General features: G+C 43.5%; 1 protein-coding gene across 1 annotated transcript in view; it reads left to right on the top strand.

The window, feature by feature from the left end:
- Positions 1-23,288, top strand: part of LOC148511449 (serum paraoxonase/arylesterase 2-like) — a 60,394-nt gene extending 37,106 nt beyond the window's left edge. The window contains exons 4-9 of the mRNA XM_088442195.1: positions 1,534-1,702; positions 8,443-8,569; positions 14,931-15,131; positions 16,533-16,614; positions 17,298-17,426; positions 21,390-23,288. Coding sequence (XP_088298321.1) covers positions 1,534-1,702; positions 8,443-8,569; positions 14,931-15,131; positions 16,533-16,614; positions 17,298-17,426; positions 21,390-21,551 — 870 coding nt within the window. The 3' untranslated portion in view covers positions 21,552-23,288. The remainder of the gene's footprint in view (positions 1-1,533; positions 1,703-8,442; positions 8,570-14,930; positions 15,132-16,532; positions 16,615-17,297; positions 17,427-21,389) is intronic.
- Positions 23,289-24,310: the final 1,022 nt, after the last annotated feature.

Genomic DNA, 24,310 nt, shown 5'->3' with positions numbered 1-24,310 from the left:
ATAGTGTAATTATTCAGAAACTATGGGGGGGGGTGCTGGGACCCCTAGATACACCCCAGGCGCAGCGGCACAGACACCGCAGTTTAAAGCATATCTATGAAATCTTGCCACTCACTACTGAGTCACAGTACTTGTGTGTTATGGAGACACAGAGGGTTATGGTCCAAGGAGTCCCGGTGCTTGTATACACAGAGGGCTAAGGCCCAAGGAGTCAAGGTGCCTGGATACACAGTAGGGTAGGTACAGCACCAAAAAAAAAAAATATATATATTTTGTACACCTCAGCCACTTGTGAGTTTTGACACTTTAATCAGCAGAGTATAGCGCAGCATACATCAGCGTGTAGTCAGTGTGCCCCCTTACACAGTCACTTTGCCAGCACAGCCACTTGTCCCACTCCCTGTACACAACCAGTGAATAGAATATCAGCAGAGCAGTGCGGAGCGTGGAAGTGAAATGGTGTTGGCGCCTTATGTAGAGGTGAACTCTTGCCTCTCGCGAGAATCCGGCACGGTCTCCTCTCGTGATAATCCGACGTCAGGAGGCTGACGTTCGGCCTTGCAGTGGGAACCGAGTCGGCGGGAACACCCGAGCCGCGCCTCGGGTGGACACGGATCCCCGACGTTCGGAGCGGTCCGGAATCCACAGAATCCGGACCGCTCATCCCTAATTATCAGTCATCCCCTGAGACCTGCTCCACATGAGGGGTGGAGGCGGGGAAATACCGCCCTGAAGGTATCTATGGCCACTGGAGGGAGTAGGGGATTGTTGCCACTGGGGGGAGGGGGTAATTCTACAATGTGAACCTATGTACATGAGGGTAGGGTAATTCCATTGGGTGGCAGATCTAGGGGTAGGCAAGCAGGGCTATCGCCCGGGGAGCTGCGGTCAGGAGGGGTAGGTGCAGTCACCCGCTGGCACCATCTAATCTGATGGTACACACTTGCTCTTGCCCACATTTGCAAGCTGTGGCACCATTGGATCCCTCCAACTGGGAGTCCCAGTCTCCCAGAATGCTGGTGCCGGGAGCGGCCGCGGGGGAGAGAGAGAACGGAGAAGAGGCAGCAGCAAGGACGAGGGACCTACCTACCTTAACAAGTTAAGAATTTTAGGCAAACATCGCCCCAACAAACATCACCCCTCCCTGTCAAACGGTGCCCCCATGCAGCGCGCAATTAGTATTTTGTTTTTGTTTGTTTTTTTACATTGCCATGTCCCCGGTCAGACCTCACCCCCTGAGCTCAGGGCACCAAAGGGAACTTTCGTCCTGAGCTCCGCAAAGGCTAGGTGGGGTAATGTTATGATGGGGACATATAGACACCCCTAGACATATTTTTTTTCACTGATATAGTTAAATATGTTTGTTTTTTTATTTAATTAAATAACAAATATTTGATTTAATTCTTGAAAAAAAAAATACCGGTCAATTAAGTGGTTAATAGAAAGGTCTGTCTGCTATGTTCTCTATTTCCATTAGAAGATCACATCTGCTCTGATGGTTTCTTACTAATAATCATGTGTTTTTTCTTTTAGGGTTTGAAATATCCTGGTTTAGTCAAATTTGCACCTGACAGACCTGGGGAAATATTTCTGTTAGATCTGAATGAGGAGGAGATGCGCCCGTCTTCTCTGCGTATCAGTAGGGGGTTTGACGTTTCTTCATTTAACCCTCACGGAATCAGCACGTACATTGATGAGAAGGGTGAGTCATTAGCCGGGTCTAGGTCAGCTCCCATGTACCATGTGCTCATTTATTGCTAATGCCCGTCTGTTGCACTAGGGGATGTACTTTTGTCATGCACCGTTCTCACCCTCATCCACTGAATCTATACAATTACTATTTTTCATCCATTAAACCAATGTAACAAATTAAATTGAGATTAACATCGTGCAGCCATAGTTGGAAGCATGGGAGTAACTACCACAGATGCAGGGGGTGCAGCTGCTATGGGACCCAGAGCTGAAAGGGGCCCATCTTCCTTGTCAAAGTTACATGTGTTTATACATATTTCACCATTGAGTCGTACATGGGGGGCCCTTACAAACTTTTGCTATGGGGCCTTCATATACCTAGCTACGTCTCTGGTTGGAAGGTAACAAGTTTGGACTTTCTGAAGAAAGGTTTTTTTGGGGTCTATTCATTATGTTAATTATCGGGGTCCGAGCATACCCAGATAATTAACATACCGCGAGTGCTGGAGCAATTCATCATTAGTCTGGCGTGGAGACAGCTGATCCGAAAATCACTTGTCTCCCCGAAGCGGCTTCACTGCTCCTTTTGACTCGTGCTAGAGCGTCTGTGTGACCTAGAGTTCATGCAAGCGCACAAAGCCCTGACGTCCAGTGGAAGGAGCCGGTCAGGGGCGGAGATTCACAGCCCGGGTTTGAGTGGGAGCAAACGCTCCCACAGTCAAGCTCTGAAAATATTGTATTTTCGAAGCTTGATGAATTCTATCCCCATACTAGTGTATGGGGGGAGTGGGCCACATCGGGAAAGAAAGGTAAGTAGGAGATATCTGTGATACTAGTGTATGGGGACAGCAGGCCATTCTGGGAGAGGAAGATAAGCAGGAGATATCTGTGATACTAGTGTATGGGGAAAGAAAGGTAAGCAGGAGATATCTGTGATACTAGTGTATGGGGGGAGTGGGCCACATCGGGAAAGAAAGGTAAGCAGGAGATATCTGTGATACTAGTGTATGGGGGGAGTGGGCCACATCGGGAAAGAAAGGTAAGCAGGAGATATCTGTGATACTAGTGTATGGGGAGAGTGGGCCACATCGGGAAAGAAAGGTAAGCAGGAGATATCTGTGATACTAGTGTATGGGGGGAGTGGGCTACATCGGGAGAGAAAGGTAAGCAGTAGATATCTGTGATACTAGTGTATGGGAGGAGTGGGCCACATCTGGAGAGGAAGGTAAGCAGGAGATATCTGTGATACTAGTGTATGGGGAGAGTAGGACACATCGGGAGAGAAAGGTAAGCCGGAGATATCTGTGATATCTCCTGCATTACCTTTTTGATGAATGACCCAGACATTTAAGGGGTCTATTCATGAAGCAGAGAAGAACCTTGTTTAGCTCAAATCAGGGGTCTTCTCTGCTTCGTGCTAATCATGGAGCTAGTTAATAGCGGAGAGGTGTATTACTTCCCCAGCAGTACCCCTGCTCCATGTCTGCATCGCATTATCGTACTTTTGTATGGTGAGTCTGATTCATGAAAGGACGGAAAGCTCAGCTTTCCAGTCCTGTCCTGCGGTACAGATTTGCCATCTAAGGATGGCGTTATCTGTACCACAAGTCGGACAGCGCAAGGAAGCTGCATACTTCCCTGTTGTCTGTCTGGCATCCGGCGCTGGCTCCGCCCCCTTTTCCCGGCATCCTTTGCAGCAAGTCTGAGGTGACCTGCTGCTCTCGGACGCTGGCGCATGTCCAGTGAGGAGCAGGTATATCGGGCACCCGATATGTCTGTGTTCTGACTGCGTACAGGGATCGTGGTGGGGCCGGACATCGCATGAAGACATCAGAGAGGTAAGTGCACATGAATGGCTACTAAACATCACTATATATCGCATCGATGTGATGCGATATATAGTGATATATTTTTTTTTTAGTAGCAACTTCATGTTCTACATGAGTAGAACGCTTAATTTCTACAGATCAGGTGAAAATGTTAATTCTCATCTGCTTTTGTAGAAATTAAGTGATAGTGTATAGAACCTTTAGACGCTTAGATTACCTAATTTCAGTTGCTCCTTCGTCATATACAGAAAATCTAATTTTATGGCTTTTTCAAGGAAAAAGGATTAAAAAAAAAACATTACCTGGTGCATTTACTAAAAGGTTCTGTGCTCAGTAATTTTTTTTAAATGCAGTGTAAACAATGAATAGAACTGTCCTACAATGGGGCAAGAAAAAAACTTACATAGTTTTGATGTTTTACACTAGTTGCAATTAGGGGTGAGCGGGTTTGGATTTCTGAAATCCGAGCCCCCCTGATCCGAGGCCGATCCGAGTCAGGTTCGACTTTTCCCTCCTGACTCTGATCTGAAATCAAGGCAAAACGTCATCATCCCGCCTTCCGGGTCTCGCAGGTTTTGGATCCTATATAAGGTACCCGCGTCGGCGCCATTTTCTCACTCGGCTGTGGACAGTGAAGAGGTAGGGTGGGAGTTAGGGCTGGCTGGGCTGTGTAGTGTAGTGTAGTGCAGTGCAGTGCAGTGCAGTGTAGTGTTGTGCTGTGCTGCGCTGTTCTGCTGTTGTCCATAGGGGCTGTGTCCACTCCTTCAAAGTCCATAGGGGCTGGCTGGACTGTGTTGTGCAGTCAGTTGTCCATAGGGGCTGTGTCCACTCCAAAGTCTTGTGCAGTGTCCCAGTCCTAAAGGGGTGCTGTAGTGTTGTCCAGGGGGTGCTCTGTCCGTCAGGGGTGCTACCCCCCCCCCCCCCCGCCCCCCAAGTGCAAAAAAAAATATTTTTTTTCTGTGTATGTGAATTGTGTGCACTGTGGCTGCACGTGCATCAACAAAGGAGCAGCGCCAAGCGTGCGCCTGTGTGCCATAAGTAAAAGGCCGGCTGGCTTGTCCGTTAAAGGGTGCTGTAACCCCCAAAGGGCACTCCAAACAAAATAAAAATAATTTTTTTTTTGTGTTTGTGAATTGTGTGCGCAGTAGCCGCACGTGCATCAACAGAGGAGCAGCGCCAAGCGTGCGCCTGTGTCCCATAAGTAAAGAGCCGGCTGGCTCATTTCTTAAAGGGTGGTGTAACCCACAAAGTGCACTACTCTCCAGCAAAAATAAAAAAATATTTTCTATGTGTTTGTGCGCCTTAGCCGCACGTATATATCAATATAACATAAATGGAGGACCAAACTTTCTCCGATAAAAATAAAATAGGGAAAGATCAAGAACCACTTCCTCCTAGTGCTGTTGCTGCTGCTGGGAGTTGTTCATCATCCCAGAGAGGAAGTAGGAACATCACTACTTTTACTAAACAATTGACCCTCCAACAGTCCCTAGCGAGGAGGATGAAGTACGACAGCAGTCATCCTGAAGCAAAACGTATAACTGAGGCCTTGACTGCTATGTTGGTGTTAGACGTGCGTCCGGTATCCGCCATTAGTGCAGTGGGATTTAGACAATTGATGGAGGTAGTGTGTCCCCGGTTCCAAATCCGTCTAGATTCCACCTGCATCCTCAAAGCAGCAGCGACAAGCGTGCGTCTGTCTGTTAAAGGGTGGTGTAACCCTCAAAGTGCTCCAAAAAATAAACTAATTTTTTTATGTGTTTGTGACTTGTGTGCGATGTAGCCGTACGTGCATCAACACCGTAGCAGCGCCAAGCGTGCGCCTGTGTTATAAGTCAAGGGCCGGTTTGGACATCTGGTCCGGACTGAAGGACGTGCCAACAATTTCTGACAAGTCTACTATCACTGCATATGATACTGTCCTCAAAGCAGCAGCGACAAGCGTGCGTCTGTCTGTTAAAGGGTGGTGTAACCCTCAAAGTGCGCTCCACAAACAATAAAAAAATTCTTCTTTTTTTTTTCCTGTCTTTGTGAAATGTGTGGGCTGTAGCCGCACCTGCATCCTCAAAGCAGCAGCGACAAGTGTGCGTCTGTCTGTTAAAGGATTACATCGGTGACAGCATCCAAGTAGGCATGTCAGACAGTCCGTACATGTACTGGCAGGAAAAAGAGGCAATTTGGAGGCCCCTGTACAAACTGGCTCTATTTTACCTGAGTTGCCCCCCCTCCAGTGTGCACTCCGAAAGAGTGTTTAGTGCAGCCGGGAACCTTGTCAGCAAAAGGCGTAGGAGGTTGCTTCCACAAAATGTGGAGAAGATGATGTTCATAAAAATGAATTATCAACTCTTCCAGGGAGACCAGCCTCCAGAACGTACAGAGGGACCTGTGGTGGTGGATTCCAGCTGGGACGAATTAATACTCGATGAGGATGTACACAACATTGAAGAGGGTGATGAATCGGTGAATGAGGAGGATGAGGACGACATCTTGCCTCCGTAGAGCCAGTTTGTGCAGGGCCAGATTAATTGCCAGCTTGTTTTGTGGGGGCCCAAACGAACCAATCATTTCAGCCACAGTCGTGTGGCAGACCCTGGTGCTGAAATGATTGGTTTGTTAAAGTGTGCATGTCCTCTTTATACAACATAAGGGTGGGTGGGAGGGCCCAAGGACAATTCCATCTTGCACTTCTTTTTTTTCTTTGCATTATGTACTGTTTGGGGCCTAGTTTTTCAAACTGCCATCCTGTCTGCCACTGCAGTGTCACTCCTAGACTCCTAGATGGGCAACGTGTTTGTGCCGCCCACTCGTGTCGCTTAGCATAGTCATCCATCTACCTCGGTGCAACCTTTTGGACATAAAAACACTATTGTGAGGTGTTCAGAATAGACTGGAAATGAGTGGAAATTAAGGTTTTTGAGGTTAATAATAGCATAGGAGCAGAAAAATCAACACATTCTGTGATTTTAGCTGTTTTTATGCTTTTTTTAAAAAAAAAATACAGATCCAAAACACGGAAGGGTGGTTTTGGCAAAACCAATCCAGATCCAAAACACGAAGAAAGATCCAGATCCAAAACCAAAACACAAAACACGAAAAGTGGCCGGTGCCCACCCCTAGTTGCAATAAACAAATCAATATTGCACATAATTACCTTAAATAACTGTTTCTTGCACACGCTGTAGCTCAGTAAGGCTACTTCTCCATTCAACTCCTCTGAGATTGGGTTCAGGGGCAGTGTCATGCTGCAGCCCAATCACACTCCTCAAGAGAGGGAGACACTAGGCGCAGTTGCGCGGTTTGTTGTAGTTTACGCTATTATTTTTGATTTCTGATTTAACTTTACCATAGTTTTTATAATGCTGTCACCATTCTTTTAATACTTCCGTTTAATGCCGTTGTATTCATCTTCTCATTAATTTTTTATTCTTCTCTCCACCTGGATGTTATAATTCCGCTAATTGTACACCATGCCGGATGTAACCTACGCAGTGCGCCCCATATGGCTGCCTCAGATGGTTCTTTCTTGGGCAGGATGAACAACACGTGGACTTATTCATCCAGTGAATAGCATTTTACAAAGTTTGTCACCCATATGTCATAGTTTCTTGTATGGCTTAATAATATCCTACACTTTATAACCTTTGTAGTGCGCCCAAGATGGCTGCCTCCACTGGTATGATCCTAGGTGGGATGAAAAATACTTGGAACTGATGGTTATATAAGGGCTCTTCTTTAACCTTTAGTATGCTGCAACTTTCCCATTGTGTGTCATCTCTTCTAGGCGTTGCTTATTCCACACAGGGAAATCTATGCTGCGCGCCCAAAATGGCTGTCTCGTCTTGTTTCTTTCATGGGTGGGTTATGTAACCTGTGGAATTTATTACCAAAATGGCTGCACTAACCCTGCATTATGTTTATTGTCCCTGTGCACTGTTTTTCGGTTTTGTTTTCTTTATGCTGTAATACTAAACCTATGCGCTTTGTTTTTTTCTTGCTTGTGAAGCGACTGCTGGAGAAAAGCGCTATATAAATACAATTCCTGTTATATTTATTATAACCTGCTATTTACAGCTCAACAATCATATAATAGCACATACTGGGGCTAATTGTTCGTTTGCTCATACTCCATTAGCCCCGATTATCGGGGATTTCTTTTCAGGTCTTCTGAGACCCGAATAGAAATTCCCGTTCACTGTGCAGTCATCGCGTGATAACTGGCAGTTAACGCACAGGTCCGTGGACTTATCATGGATCCTGTGCGTTAACACCCCATAACCTGTATTAATGTACGTTTTATGATTAGCCCCGGACGTTAAAGCCTGAGGCTACCTCCCGTTAACACGGGTAACTGAATTCTTTCCATTATCAGCTTACTGCTTATTTAGCTGTGGTGCATTATTCACTGTATTAAACTCTATTTCATTAGTTACAAATTTAGATTCTCTGAATACTGTATGAATAGGGAGGGAAAGGACACTCATATCTTATAAATATTTCTTTAAGAAGACCAAACATTTTACTTCTCCACTATGGCCAGGGGAAAACGTAGGATTTCTTGAGGGGGGATTTAACATTTTCATCTCATGATGGCGGGAACAGAATAATATTTATCAAAAAGACCCTTTATTATTTTAATAAAGATTTTATATATAGAAGGAAGGAATATTTATAATTTTTTATGAAGAGGGAGGAATTTTTTTAAAATTCAAATAATTCTATAATAATCCCCTTTTGTTGGCATGAGCTGGTAAATTGAGTGTAGGCGGAGATAGGGGAGGGTTTGGGGAACCACAAACCCCACCTAAGTGCGCCACTGATGGCTAAAGAATGTGTTTAGGTTGCCTTTACCAGCCACATTGACCCTTTCTGAATCAATATTATGGCCGATTGTAAGCTGCTTGTCTTTCCCCATTCTTTTCAGATGACACAGTCTACCTTTTTGTGGTGAATCATCCGAACTACCAAACCACCATTGAGATATTTAAATATGCAGAAGAGGAAAATGTCCTTGTTCACCAGAAAACAGTGAAACACGCGCTCCTGCACAGGTACGGGAAACGGCAGAAATCAAGATGCTTGTTTTTCTCTACTGTTTGTGGATCCAGTTAAAGTAACTGCTACTGGACACGTTATTAAAAAAAGAGTTTAACTTGATATACTTAATACTTGTCAAGTAACTTGTAGTAACAGGGTGACTGGTTGCTATGGGTGTCTTCATGGGATGTAATTTGGTGGCGTTTGGGATGCCGGCTGCCGAAATCCCGAACCAGGTCTAAAGACCGGCGCAGGAATCTAGACGTGGTATGAGATGGCGTGGTCTAAATACCGACGTCCGGCATCCCGAATGATGGTACAGCAGGTACGTATAACTTTATGCCGTAGGGGGGGGTTAGGTTTAGGCACCACAGGGAGGGTTAGGCTCTGTGGGAGGTTAGGTTTAGGCACCACACGGGGTAGGGGGGGGGGGTGTTAGGCTCCGGGGGCGGAGAGGTTAGGTTTAGGCACCACGTGGGGGGGCGGGTTAGGGTTTGGGTGCAGGAAGGGAGGGTTAGGGGGTGAAGGGGGGAGGGTTAGTGTACTTGCGGAGCCCCCGTTGGCGTGCTGGCGATCGGGATGCCGTTGTCTGTCTCTTGACCGGTGGCATCCTGACCATGCCATATCACGCCCATTTCTTCACATACATGGTATGGCTACCATCTTTCTAAATAAGCCTTACTGTGTCTGTGGTAGCTTGTGCCAGGCAAGTTGTTTCCTCTTATATTATTAAATGACCAACTTATTTCTGGGCCTATTTATTAACAATCCTGGTTGTGGCAGGAATAATCATTTTTAACATGACTCTCCCCGCTATGTATCAAAAATTTCTACAGGGATAGCACTTTCTAAAAGACACTGTTCAAATTGGAGGAGTCTTTTTCTTTTCTTTTATAATTTTTAAAGACTTTTCCACAATAGCTGACACCGTTTCTGTTTTCGAAAAAACTTGGAGGAAGAATGGAGGCTGTCGGAGAGGGATCACGAGATCCTTCTCCTCCCAGAAATGTCTCCATAGGCATACAGTGGTTATCGCCATCTGTAACATTTGGGACCAAGCTCTATAAAACTTCCCTTTTCTGTGAAATCTCCTGCATTAGGCTATCGGTACATAGCAGTGATGCAGAAAATTATACAGAAATGGTTTTGACTAAATTTTCTGCAAAAGGGTTGATAAACAATACAAACACTATGAGTCTATCTCTGCCTCTCCCTGTCACCCACTTTCTCTTGCTGTTTGTTTTTTGTGGTCACAGGGGCCCTTTGCCTCCATCTGGACTCAGTTGCCATCTCTGCGAGTTCTTATAGCATCTTTCAAGCTCCCTGCACGGTTGTTCCCTGGGCTGTTGAGAACCGCAACCTTTCCCAGACTCGCACATTTTAGAGGACCAATTCAATATTGCTGTTTTTTTTACCTTTTTGCTCCTGTGCTGGTATTCTGTCTCTTACTCACTGTCTAGTTTATGCACTGCTCTCTGTGTGCTGCACTTTTGTATCTGCTGAACCCAGTTTATATGTATGTGTAATTACTATTCTCTGTCCTCTGCATTATTATTGCTACCATCTGGTGGCTAAGCGTCTGCTATCTGATTTTGACTCTGCCCTGGTCCTAATATCAAATACGTAGGGGTATATTTACTAAATTGAGAGTTTTTAAAAGTGGAGATGTTGCCCATAGCAACCAATCAGATTCTACTTAACATTTAACTAGCACCTTCTAGAAGATGATCGCTAGAATCTGATTGGTTGCTATGGGCAACATCTCCACTTCTAAAAACTCTCAATTTAGTAAATGTGCCCCGTAGATTCAGAGGCTGGGGTTAATGCATACTTGTCTACCCCCCCAGAAGTTGCGGGAGGCTCACGATTTTTTGGGTAACCCCTGCACCCCCAAAAGGGTAGGCACTTCTCCCACATTCTGCCCACTTCCTAGTGAAGTGGGCAGAATGGGGAGAATATTACAGTGTGTCGACTGGTCTGCACATTGGAGACGGGGCCTAATGACGCAATTTTATAAGAATCGCGTCATTAGGCCCCGCCCCCTCTTGTAAATATTCAGCGGTCGCGGGTAATTCCTACGAGGGGGCGGGGCTTAATGCTGCAACCCGGTCGGCCCCACCCTCAACTCCGCCCACCTATTTCTCCTCCCCAGGCTTCTCCCGGGGAGGAGAAATCAAAAGTCGACAACCCTGGGTTAATGCCTGTGCTCCTGCTTTCCCAACCCAGTACTGTCCTGTTTACTTTTAAGATACATCGTTTTTCAAAGTGATCCCTTATTATGTACTATCTGGGTCCCCTATGTCTCAGACCTTTGCCCTACCCTATGTGTTGTGTTACACACTGATCATGCCCCTTTGCCTGGAGGCCCCCCCCTCACCCTGTGTTTAATGCACGGCGCCGCTTTCTGGTCCAGCACAGAATAATTTCTTACGATTTTTGGGGGGAGAGGGGGCGTGGCGACGGCACCCCCCAGTACCCGGGCCTGTCAGAGTGCTCGACAGCCTTGGCTGCGGGACTCCAATATCTGGCCCTTTTATTACATATGTGGGAGTAATAGATTTTCTTACCTTATAGGGAAACCAATATTTCTAAGGTTTACCACAAAAAGGGTTTGATTCCCCCCACCAATAGTGATTCATTATTGTAAACCACAAACCTCATTCTTTCCACAATCCTCTTATGGGTCTTTTTCGCGTTAAGCTTATAACGTTAATTCAATATGGCGTAGTCTGTATAGATTCAGAATGTTGACGGAAGAATTTTGACATGGTCTGAATTGAACATGTTGACATCCACAATGTCTCAATGTCTACAGACACAATGTCTCAATGTCTACAGACACAAGGAAAACACCTGATATTTTTAGGGTTAGGGTCAAGCTGCGGTTAGTGTTAGTTTATACTTGCCTACTTTTGAAAAAGCATTTCAGGGAGATTGTGAAAGCAGCGTCTATGAGCGTGGTGGTAAAGTGGGCGTGTCCTGCTACATCTGAGGGACGTGTCATAAATCTGACTTCCATTCAAATGTAAATAAGCCCCAAAGCAGTTAGTGTGTTTTAATCAACAAGAAGTAGTTCGTTCTTACTGATACTTTTCAGACAATGCATGTAGCCATAGGGATAATTGTGCCTATATCTCTGTTTTTGTTTTTTTTTATATAACAGCGTATATAACAGCTTCATAATAGGGGTAAGTTGCAATCGGGGAGATTACTAGTCTCTTCAGGGAGTCAGGGAGAGTTAGCAAATATGGGTTAGTTAAGAGCCCTATGGGAGACTACATGGTTGACCTTAACAACATTGACAGTCTGCCAATCTTGACATTGTGCATGTCGATATCTGACATGACGATTTTTTTCCCCTCCATGTTAAAATACTGAGAATCAACCTTCTGAACGTCATTGTTTAATACCACATCGGTGTGGTCAGATGGATAGGTGGCTAAATGATTTTTATTGGCAGTGTGATCAGTCCCCTTTTCCTTCATGTGAACGGTGTAGTATTTTGATTTAATTTTTGCTATATATTTTTTGTCATGCACTATTGTCCACAAGATATAATTTGATTGAATCTTCCACTACTGGTACGGTCAAACTGGGAGCCAGTTTATGCCACTGTGAGAGTAAGGCTGGGTACACACTGATGGATATATCGGCCATATCATTGTACGTCCAATATATCTCTATAGTACATCGACTTCGTTCACAGACATATCGGATCGGCCCTGCAGCACAGCAGATGGGCGATATATTGGTCATCTGTTGGTGTGTACAGACGACCAGCTGATCGCCAGTACACATGCTGCAGGGATCGTCTGTGACAGACATCTCAGCTGGGCGAGCAAATTCAAATGCCCACCTAGTTGTGACATCAAGCTCGGCACATCGGGCACACGATCGGTAAGTGTGTATGCACTTACCAATCGTCAGATCAATGGGGCAGCCGAACAGCCGACTCATCGACCTAGTGTGTTTCGGGGTTAACAATATTCAGATTGGATTTTCAATATCATAGCAATACAGTTTGTTTGAGCATGTTCGGTTACCTTTTTGAAGTTTCACAATTGGTTCTTATCTCTAATCCCTGCATCCTTGTGCCATTAAGATATATATTTTATCTTCTATAGATTCAGCTTTATAGGCATCAGGCAAATAACTTAGATACAGAAAGGAAAAGAGTCTATCTCCTGTCTGAGCCATGTGATACAGTTTTCCTGTTCTCATTGATTTGTATATCTCTATAAGGGCACAGTCCATCTCACTGAAACAGTCCTGAGATTGTATTGTTAGTGTATAGATTTCTGCCTGAAGAACAGACTCTTGTTAAGACAATTTCAATGCTTTTAATGACATTGTATATCTTTCCAAAGTTTCCGTATTATTTTTTTAAAATTCGTTTTTTTAGAATTGTCTCACCAATCTCTACATACACGTTTCACCTGATTCTTTTTCAAAATAGTTTGAAGTCTCTGATCTCGGAGGCTAGAAATATACAAAATTGACTCGGGGGGCCTATTCATTAAACCTAAAAATTCTCTCGAGATAATTAGGTTTAGAACTCGCATGGCGTTCTAGCTAATTATAGGTGGAATTCATCATTCCACCTCTCCATAAGTATCTATTCCGAAAAGCTGTCATTTTTGCGATGACAGCTTTTCGGGAAATAGATACTTTTCCCTGCCTACACTACCTTATCGCATCTGGAAACAGTGCTGCGCATGCGCTGTTACATCTGTAAAACCAGCGCATGCGCAGCACTGCCTACAGATGCGTTAAGTTTGTGTACCCCCCGACCCCCCTCACCCCTCCGCTCACCTCCCCCCCCCCAGACTTACCTGTCCGCGCTGCAGCCTCCGGCTCCGTCCTGCTGGTCTGTCATGTGGTTTCCCAGCAGACCACATGACAGATTAGAAAAAAAGAAAAAAATTTTTTTTTTTTTTTTTTTTTCTAAACTTTCTTGTGCTCTGCTGGGGAGCACACATGTCCATCCAGCCTCCGGAGCCTGAGGATGGAGCAGAGCGCCGGAGGGACTCGTCGGGGGACCTGCACGCGCGGATACAGGTAAGTTGATTCTGCTATTCGCCACCTCACAGTGGCGAATAGTAACTGCATCAAATTCCGAAAATTCATAATTTTCGGAATTTGATGAATACCACAATTTCCACATCCACATACTAATGTATGGGGAGTGTGGAAATTAACACAGGGGAACTTAGCAAGGAGATATCTGTGATATCTCCTGTGCTAAGTCTGTTCATGAATACCAAAATAACGTTATTTAAGGAAAATGTCCTTAAAAACGTTATTTTAGTGTTGATGAATAGGCCCCTCGGTCTCCTCTATTTCAAATTAGTTTAATGAACTATATTAGTGGTTCTCAAACTTGGTCCTCGGGTCCTGGAATAGTCCACATTTTCTAGGCTACCTGTGGATCATTACAATGTGTCAGTTAGTAATACTGTACATTCTATGTGCCTGCAAGGTGACTGGATAATGTGAACTGTTAGGACCAGGGCTGAGAAACGCTGTGCTATAGCTTCCTTCTTACACACTACAACTTTACAGTAATTTTATAATTATTTCCTCTCTTTAGTGAAAACCCATTATTTTTTTTTTTTTAATTAATAAGAAAAAGTTTTGGACTTTTTGTCATTTTTTATTTGGAGTTTTATTGTGAGTGGCAGCATCCTATTATACAACAAGAGTGAAAAACTATGTGTTCAACTGAAGAGAATATCAAATATAAGTTGCTTTCTTTTGATTTATATCACTATGGAAATCATTTTGAAGAAAATTATCATCTTTTCACGAGATAACAAATGTTTTAAATGAAGGAATATTAAGTTTTCTAGATTAAATAACCAAATAAGAAACATTACAAGTACTGTCATGTGGCAATCAGTCCACGGGAGACAGGTTGCTGAACTCATTAAAAAGAAAAAAAAAAGTGTGTTTATTATTATTCCCAAGCCTTTATATAAGGTCTACAGACATTAATTTATACCAGTGGTTCTCAAACTCTGTCCTCAGGACCCCACACGATTCACAGTTTCCAGGTCACACCGCAGGAATGCAGGTGTATTCATTGCTCACTGACACATTTTAAAAGATCCACAGGTGGAGCTAATTATTTCACTTGTGATTTTGTGAGGCGACCTGGAAAACATGCACTGTTTTCGGTCCTGAGGACAGAGTTTGAGAACCTGTGATTTATACTAATTGATGCATTTAAAATGTATTATGAATAGTGTACTGTGTAAATTCTGGGAAGTGTTGAGGCTGAGTAAGTGGCAGCTGTGACATTAGTTGACCAGACTCACAAATGTATTTATTTATTTTTCTATGATGATATATATAATGTTTTATTTTTTAATTTAGTGCCAATGATATTGTTGCTGTTGGTCCAGAGAGCTTTTATGCCACGAACGATTTTTACTTCACGGATTTCACCATGGGACATCTAGAACGCCTCTTTGGATTGACGTGGACAAACGTGGTGTATTACAGTCCCGGCAATGTGAAAGAAGTGGCATCAGGATTTTTTAGTGCCAACGGAATTGCCATGTCAACAGATAAAAAGTACATTATTATGGCTTTGCATTTTTCATTGAGTATTTTATCTGTGTATATAAAGAAAGTATAATGTGATACCAATGTCTTCACATTCATTTCTTTTATACATGATCGTAGGCCCGGGAATATGTTAAAGAATAAAGGGGTCTATTTACTAAGCCTTGGATGGAGCTAAAGTGGACAGAGATAGTGTCAGCCAGCCAGCTCCTAACTGTCATTTTTCAAACACAGCCTGTGACATGGCAGTTAGGAGCTGATTGGCTGGTACTTTATCTCCATCCAAGGCTTAGTAAATAGACCACATATTAACTGAAAGCTAAAAGTTCTTTGAGTATCATACATTAAAACTGGCCCCAAAAGGCTACTCCCCTGAGATCCAGCATTTACACCACCACATAGGTGCCCAGACATTGATCAGATTCAGAGCTGTACGCAAGTCAGCTGCAGATGCGGCCACTTTGCGTGATCTGAAATGAGTGCGGACCCTTATCTGTGCTCAGAGTTGGCCGCATCTATGCGTCTAGTCTGCCCCCTATACATCCTCTTGTGTAAGTAGCCGCCATAACTATTGCTGCACATACAGTATTTGCACCGGCACTACGCCCTCCTGCCACACAATTACACAGGACCTCATTCAGAGGTGCTCGCAAAATGCGAGCGCTCGCTCTGAATGAAGGCGGCCGCTTCTATCTTCTGAGCTGGCCTCCTGGCCGCTCGCTAGGCTGTGGCTGACCACCAACAGCTTTAGCGAGCGGCCAGGTTGATGGTCGCGATGGTCGAGACCATCGGGGCTTGCGACGAGACTCTTGTGGTAGGGTCTCGTCTACCGCAAGCCCCAGTGAGCTTTCGGCTCTATTAGAACCGGAAGCTCACCACTGACATCACTCGTGATGTCAGTGGGGCTGCCCCCAAACTGCAGGCGTTCCATTGGGAACGCCTCAGTTTGTGTAGCCACACCCCCCCCCCCCACACCCTGCCTACAATATGGGGCGAGCTGTCGATCACCATCAACAGCCGCCCCTTTTGTATTGAGTCACGGAGCGAGAGAATTTCTCTCACTCCGGGGCTTGCGCAGTGCAGCCGCTGGGCGTGCGCAGGGCCTCAACATCGACCCGCTTGTGAGCGGGTCTGAACGAGACCCTCAGTCCCAATAGGAAATGCAGCAGTTTAAAAAAAACAACAAAACTTTCACTTTGTGTCTTCTATAATGAACCTATTGCCGAAATAACTTGTTTTACATATAGACATCATGATTGCTTTGACCCAAATAGCTGCAGAACATAGCTAGAGCCAAGTCCCAGCCTTGTCTTAGCAGATTCTTCCATAGAGCACATACTGTAAATGGAGCTTATGTGGAAACGTGAAGCATAGTCATTTTTGACAATATACATTTGTGTCTTTTTGAAGGTACATCTATGTGGCTGATGTCATTGGTCATACAATTAATGTCTTCGAAAAACATGCCGACTGGTCTCTCTCCCCAGTAAAGGTAATACATTGTATATGCTGATAATCTATGCTGGTATAGAACGACCTGGGCTCAGTTTACCTTTTAAGGTGATTGTAAAAGTGCAGATGATGTCATTGGCCCCAGTGAGTGTGGTCAATGGGCAAAGCTGGGAGACGTGGGTTATGCACATAACTGGGACTGTATGGTGATCACTGGTTTTGACTGTTTGAAATGGGATTGGGGCGGGGGGGGGGGGGGTCTAACTGGTTGCAAGCTACTTAATTTGTTCCCCATCTGCTTGTACTGGGGTAATAAATGCCTGGCAAGCCTTATCATTTCTTATTCAAACACTGGTGTAAAATCCTAATCCTCCTTTAAACACATTAAATGGTGGACCCACTCGGTAGGGGTGGTGTCGCCGGATCACCGGTTGGGTATCATCAGTATTGACCAAATAAAAGGGAAGCACGCCCCAAATTCTAAACCTACTATAATGGCTGCAACTGCAGTCTCCTTACTGTCACAATTAAACAACATAGGAACCATGAGAACAACGAAACTACACATGAATTAGGGAGGGAGGGTGGGAGAAGTCATTATCAGAGGTCTCTTTTAAGATGGTGGGCTTGTCTAATAATAGCAACAAATAATACGCACCCCTCCACATACTTCCCCAGTAATCATTAATGATGGCATTCATTATCCCCATGATTTCTGTATAGGTGGTGCAGTTGGATACACTTCTGGATAACCTGACAGTGGACCCAGTTACAGGAGATGTTTGGACAGGAGCACATCCAAATGGGTTTAAATTGATCCATTACAATGCTGAAGATGTCCCTGGATCAGAGGTCAGTGTGTTAATATTTCATAAATAAATCTAATAAGAAAGCTGTTATAAGCTGAAAACAAAGCTCACCATCTACCTCTGTCTTTTTTGCTTGATGTGATTGTTTCCCCCTCACACACAGTGGTGGCCGCCATTTTGTGGACTGAACCAATATTCAGGAGAATGTACTGTAGCACAATATAATTAATTGATGTCACTGGTTCATAATGAGCTGGTAGCTAGGAGTACATACCTCCCGACTAGAGTTGACGCTCGTTCGGGATTACTCCAGGCAGTCTGGAAATTAGGAAATTTGTCAAGAATCTGGATTGCAGGTAATCCCGGACGAGCTGTGTCTGGGGTTATGAAATAATACTTTTTTACCTGTCCTCGCACGTGCCTCATCTGCTACTTCCAGACTGCATAGTGGTCATGTCAAACAGATAGATTCACTCTATAAAAATGCACCAAGTGGACACAAATTTTGGAAATTATCCAAGCCAGTGCACCAGTGGGGTTTTCCAGGTATATTCTGTCCACATTAGTTTGCTGCCGCATTCAGTAAACTGCAGACTCCACTGTTTACATGTAGCGGCCAACACACCTGTTTAGTTGCATCCTCTTGGAAAGGACAGTGATGTTGTGAAAAGACTGCACTGCTCTGATTGTGACAGTCTACTATTAAAGTTAGACAAAACAATTGATCACGATGAAGGCAAGCCAAGGTAAGTAATGTTACTAGGTGTCGGCCTGATGACAAAAGGGACAGCCACATGTAGTGGCATGTGGGTGATGGCATGTAAAGGAGTGGAGGCTTTGATGGTATATAAAGTGTCATGATATGGCATATAAATTGGCATGATATGGCTCTGAAGACATGTAAAGGGGCATGCTCTGGCATGTGGAGGCTCAGATATCCTTTTGGAGTATGAGGTGGCTCAATGGTATATAATTAGGCACAGTATGGAGGCATAATATGGCTCTGATGGCATATAAAGGGGCATGTGGGGGCTCTAACAACATAAAGGAGCAGGGATTGTCTCTAATGGCATATAATATAGCATGTGAGGGCTCTAGTGACATATAGGGGTATGATATGTCTGATGGCATATAAAGTGGCATATGGAGGGGTCTGATGACTTATAAATGGGCATAAGATGGCAGTAATGACACATAAAGAGGTATGAGATGGCCCTGATGTGATATAAAGTGGCATGTGGGGTTTTGAAGACCTATAAAAGGGCACATGTGGCTCTGAGGACATAGAACGTGCATGAGTGGGCTCTAGCAAACAAAATGAATGCAACCCAACTACACAACCAAACCACCTAGCCGCTCCCCCTGTCTGGGAATCTGAACATATAAATATTGGTAGCAGGGTTACCATGTTTTTTATCTGTAGATTCGAGACAAAATAATCCAAATCCTTGATCCACCCAAACCCAGTACTCATTCAGCTCTGCCTCATAGCCTATTTTTAGATTATGCTCTACCCATTTAGTTGTGTACTGTATTTTTGCATTGAATGGAAAGACTCTAGGGGGTATATTTACTAAGAAGCATGTCTGGCCTAGACTAAACCTGCTGAGCAACGTTGTGATATGTTACGTAAGAGTTTTTCCCAATAAAACACTCAAATTTACTGAAAAATTTAATTAAAAAAGTATACAGATAAAAAGTGAATGTACACTTTAACACATTTTGAGGGTAAGGCACTTCTTGATGATAATGAGGGGTGGACTCTCAAAACGCATTGAAGCAGTCAGCTGGACTCTCCTCAGACCGAGCTTACTTTATACTTACCCGCACAGAGATACCATCAGTGTTTGTGGAAAACTTCACCCTCGTTCCCTAGGACTGCAGATTGGGGTAACGGCTGGGACACCCACACCCTGTGTTGGACTCGTTCAGTGTGTACATTCACTTTTTATCTGTATACTTTTTTCCATTACATTTTTCTTCTCAGTTTGGAACAAGACTTGTTTCTTTTGCCACCACGAGGACCTCTCTCTGAAAGATACCTTTATGTGCATGCGGGATAGGGCGCTCATGTCAGTTGGAGATTCACATTTATTTTAGCCTGGCATTATCCTGATTGCAAAGATGCCTAGAGATGCACACGTGAAAGTATGATCATGTAAGTGTGGTCGTTTCAGTTGTGACAGAGAGTGTGAGAAGATTGCCTCATTTATTCAGGATTGCCCAGTGAGAAAGAAAGGGGTTTTATCCATGCAGCGCTGGTTTACTATTTATTTTCTGTGTTCTGCTTATCTCTGTGAGATTTTGGGTGTGCCCACTTTTCAGCATACCAGCTACATCTTCATGCAGTGCAGGTGTTTCATTTTGTAATTTTCGTAGGAAGTGTACCCAGACTGTGAAGAAAGTGTGTGTGTGTGGTGTTATATCAAGCACCTGGTGTGTTTGATAAAGTCCCAGAAGGACGAAATGCGTTGGAAGCTGCCTTTTCTTGCCTTGACTTTGAAATCTTTTTATCATCAATTCAGATAAGCATTACTTTTAGAAAAAATTCTCCTTTTTATCATATTTTTAAGAATTTTTTTTTCTCTGTGTTTTTATATCTGAATTTTATTTATGTAACTTGAGGTATTTATTGTATCTATTACCCAGTTATTTATTGCATATGTTTGCACAGCACTTGGCACTTTATAGCAATAAGTTTTAAAAAAACAGAGTTTTTTGCTGCCATTTCTGTGTTTAAATTCACTGTTTAAAATTATATGTTTTGTTATATTTTTTAAATGTCACTGGTATAAAAGAGCACTTTATATTGTACATGTATACACACAAATATTAATATATAAGTTTTTGTTCTAGTCACTTCACCATAATAACTGTTACACAAACACACCAGGCGCTTGATATAACCACACCTACACACACATTTTTGAGGGTAATTAACGCATTGCCCTATATCTGTTTAATTAGCAGACACCTATTATTTTAGGGAGTGTGGTTGTGATATGTCATATGTGAATATTGCATAGAGGAGAGTTGATAGGTTGGCGCAAATATATATATATATATATATATATATATATATATTATTTATTAGGGATGTGCAGGCTCGGTTCTACTCGGTTCCGTTCGTTTTTTTTTACCGAATCTTATTGGCTATCCAAAACTCGTGAATATATATATATATATATATATATGAGACAGGATGCAGACACAGAGGGTTTTAATCTTTTTATTACACATCCACTCACTCATTTATTAAATCTTGCTTTAAACCGTCATCTACGGCAGTGATCTTTGCGTCACGTCTCAAGGATCCGCAAGAAAACATTCCTGCTGTCAGATGTATCAGCATATGCTGGATCTCTTCCTCCAGTTGTACGCGCAGCCCCATTGCGCCTCTCCACACAAACACAATGTGCACGCAACTCTAAATTCCATATTTCACTGGTCGATTCTGAAATCTAGATTGTGGGTTATTTAACGTGCGAGGTGCACCGTTACATGACATGTTCTGCACTCCATTGCTTTGAAACTTTTTGTAATAGAGTTAACGTATGTTCAGTACTCCTTAAATATACTGTATCTGCAATAGACAATGTATATATAAAGTATTTACTTTGATGCAGAATTGTTGCACAAACTATAATCCTCAGTAAATGCTGTTGTTTTTTTTTTTATTGGTGAATAATAATGATACGCTTTTTCTATTGAATGTTTTTTATTGGCGAATATCTTATATATATATAATAAGCTATTTATATTGGTGAATAACGCTGACAAGCTCTTTTGCAGTAAAAAGTAAATGAAAACATCCACTTTAACCATTTATAAATGGCATCTAAAGCCTAGTTTATCCTATACGGAGCAATGTCCTGTATTACACTGACTTTCCACAGCAGCTTTCTCTTTTATTCGTGTCAGTTAATGTAATTTTCATTTATTTATAAATTTTAGCAATAATGTGTATTTTATGCACTAACTTCTTATACTATTTATCTTGTTGCAGGTTATCCGCGTACAGAACATTCACTCCGAAAACCCCATAGTGACCACCGTGTACGCAAACAATGGGTCAGTGCTCCAGGCATCGACGTGTGCGTCGGTGTATGAGGGGAAACTTCTTATAGGTACAGTGTTCCACAAAGCGCTGTACTGCCAGCTGGATTAATGTCACCTGCCGCCCGGACACTGCCCTCAATTCTAATGGAAACAGATTATTTCTCGATTGTTTTTGATAGTGATTGATTTGGGCAATTAGTATGAGCATTTAAAAGATAAGCACCGAAAACTAAAAATAAATAGTTTAGGTTGGAGAGGAAGGTCTCACTAATCTAAGTGTATCAGTACATATAACCAGTAAAGTTGCCATAAATGTGGGTTCCAGACCATCTCTCGAGCACCACTTGCACAAGCTTGTCAGTTTGTCAGTTACAGTAATGCAGAAACAGTGCATCCATGTTTTTACCCAAGAGCTGACACTTCATGCCATCAGGATGATCACTTTCACTCTTGTTTTATGTACTGTCCTACAGTATGTAGCATCTCTCCCACTTCATCCTTCATTTTACTGTCCTTGTGTACATACATGTTGTGTGAATTTGTCTTAGGTTTGGATCCCTGTCATCATTACTACTCGCGGATTAAGCGGATTTAGCATGTCCCAGCATGCCTGTAAACGCACTCAATGCCTCAGCTTGCCTCCTGAGCGTAATACTGCCTAGAAATCTGCAGCTCTCTCGCTATGCTGTTTATGGGGGTGAAGGGTTAGAACTCCAACTCTACTCAGATACTACACCAATAATTCCACTAGGCTGCATAACAAAGTAACATCAGCACCTAATATAAAAGTATTCTAGAATAACTACCACTGGAAACAAACTACTTATACTATAATACAGTGTGACAGTTTGCTCAAGCTACCATACCAAACCTCAGAACAATCATTTTGAATGGAGAGTTCCAACTTTCTTTACAAATCCCCCCCCTGTACTGTCCATCTTATTGGTTTTATGTTTGGATTCTTGAGTAAAATCTCTAAGGGTAAGGACTTAAGCTGGCCACACATCTAAAGATTCTCTGACCAACTAGTTGATTTGGTTGGAATGAAAATCTGGTAACGTATGGGAGTAACTGATGATCAGCAATTTGCTCCTAAATGCCAGAAAACAGATTAAAATTGTCATTCAGACAAGTTTGTTAAATGTTTGAACAAATTGTTTAGATCAAACAACAGTTTTTGTCCATTTTCCAGCATTTGGGAGCAAATTGCTGATTGTCATTTGCTTTCATACCTTACCAGATTTTCATTCCAACCAATCAACTAGTTGGCTGGTTGGACAGATAATCTTTAGATGTGTGGCCAGCTTTAGGTGGCAGAAAGAAGACCGAGGTGATGCCTGTACCTTAGGAACCTTGAAACCTATGACACCAATGCACTTGGTCAGGAGACACGAGGACATAAAAATAAAGATGTCCCTTTCCCATGTGGGTCCGACATTATGGACAGACTCTTATATGCATGGGTTGTTTTTTTCATTACCCTTGCATCTACCCTTGAAAAGTTGCCACTTCACTTGAGATATGAGCCCTTGCCATTAATTTACCCAATACCTTTATGGGCAAACTTTTTTTTTTTTTTTTTTAATGTTCTTGTAGAAAAGTGGGGTTTGTTACCAGAATTTTTTTCTACATTTATTTTTGGCAGGTGGTCTCAAATGGGCAATATAAAGTGTTGGTGTGTCTCCTTTTTATGTCATTTTTGTTGGGGTGTTTTTGTATCTAACTGTATTGTATTTTTTACTCTACTTACAGAAATGTGACTTTCTTATCTGTAATTTGAAATAAATAATAAATTGTACAATGATGAATAAATGTATTTGGTAATAAAACAGTCTGTAATATAATACTCCAGTCTGTTTATTCATTTTTTTGTTTGGTGTAAAATGTGTATTATGCTGAAACGAATGAAACAGTGTAAGGGATGTGCTTTAGGGGAAATGTATCCTCAACGGTTTATATGGAATATTGGCAGGGCCGGCGCTACCACTAGGCACATAAGTGCAGTCCGCACTACCTACTAGTAGGAACAAACACACAGCCACCGGCGCCGGCAGCTGTGTTTGTTTCAGCAGCCGATGAGTCAGACAGACTCTCATTGGCTGCTGCGCCCACTGCCGGAGCTGGGCTGGAGCTCACTCATGAGTTCCTCTTCCGGCTCCCGTACTGGCTGATGGGAGACGTCATGACGTCTCTCCCATCATGCAGAGCGGCCCGCCCGGGGGACAGAGGAGTGGACGCCGGAGCAGGGGGTTAAGGTAAGTGGAGTTTTCTTTTACGTGTGTGATTGGCAGGGATTACTGCTGGGGGGGAGATCACTACTGGGGGCACTGCTGGGGGGGGGGAGATCACTACTGGGGGCACTGCTGGGGGGGATCACTACTGGGGGCACCGCACGACGACTACTGGGGGCACTGCTGGGGGGAGGCTACTACTGGGGGCACGATTACTATGGGGGCATTGCTGGGGGGAGGTTACTACTGTGGGCACGACTGCTGCTGGGTGTAGGCTACTACTGGGGGCACTGCACAGGGGGGGGGACTAGTACTGGGGGCACTATATAAGGGGCACTGCACGGAGGAGACTACTACTGGGGGTATTATATGAAGGGCACTGCATAGGGGGGCAATGCATAGGGGGGACTACTACTGGGGGCATTATATAAGGTGCACTGCAAAGGGGGACTACTACTGGGGGCATTATATAAGGGGCACTGCATAGGGGGACCACTACTGGGAGCACTGAATAGGTGGCCACTACTGGGGGCACTGTATAAGGGCTTGTGCAACTTTCCGGGGTTGGGGGTGCGCAAGGCTGAAGAAATGCTAGGGTGCCAAGAAACCTTGCACTGGCCCTGAATATTGGGGTCTA

This window comes from Taudactylus pleione, unplaced genomic scaffold (genome assembly GCF_031769625.1).
Source record: "Taudactylus pleione unplaced genomic scaffold, aTauple2 ptg000306l, whole genome shotgun sequence".
In the NCBI taxonomy this organism is placed as follows: domain Eukaryota; kingdom Metazoa; phylum Chordata; class Amphibia; order Anura; family Myobatrachidae; genus Taudactylus; species Taudactylus pleione.
Note: the sequence above shows the minus strand (reverse complement) of the source record. Positions and strands in the feature narration are given on the sequence as shown.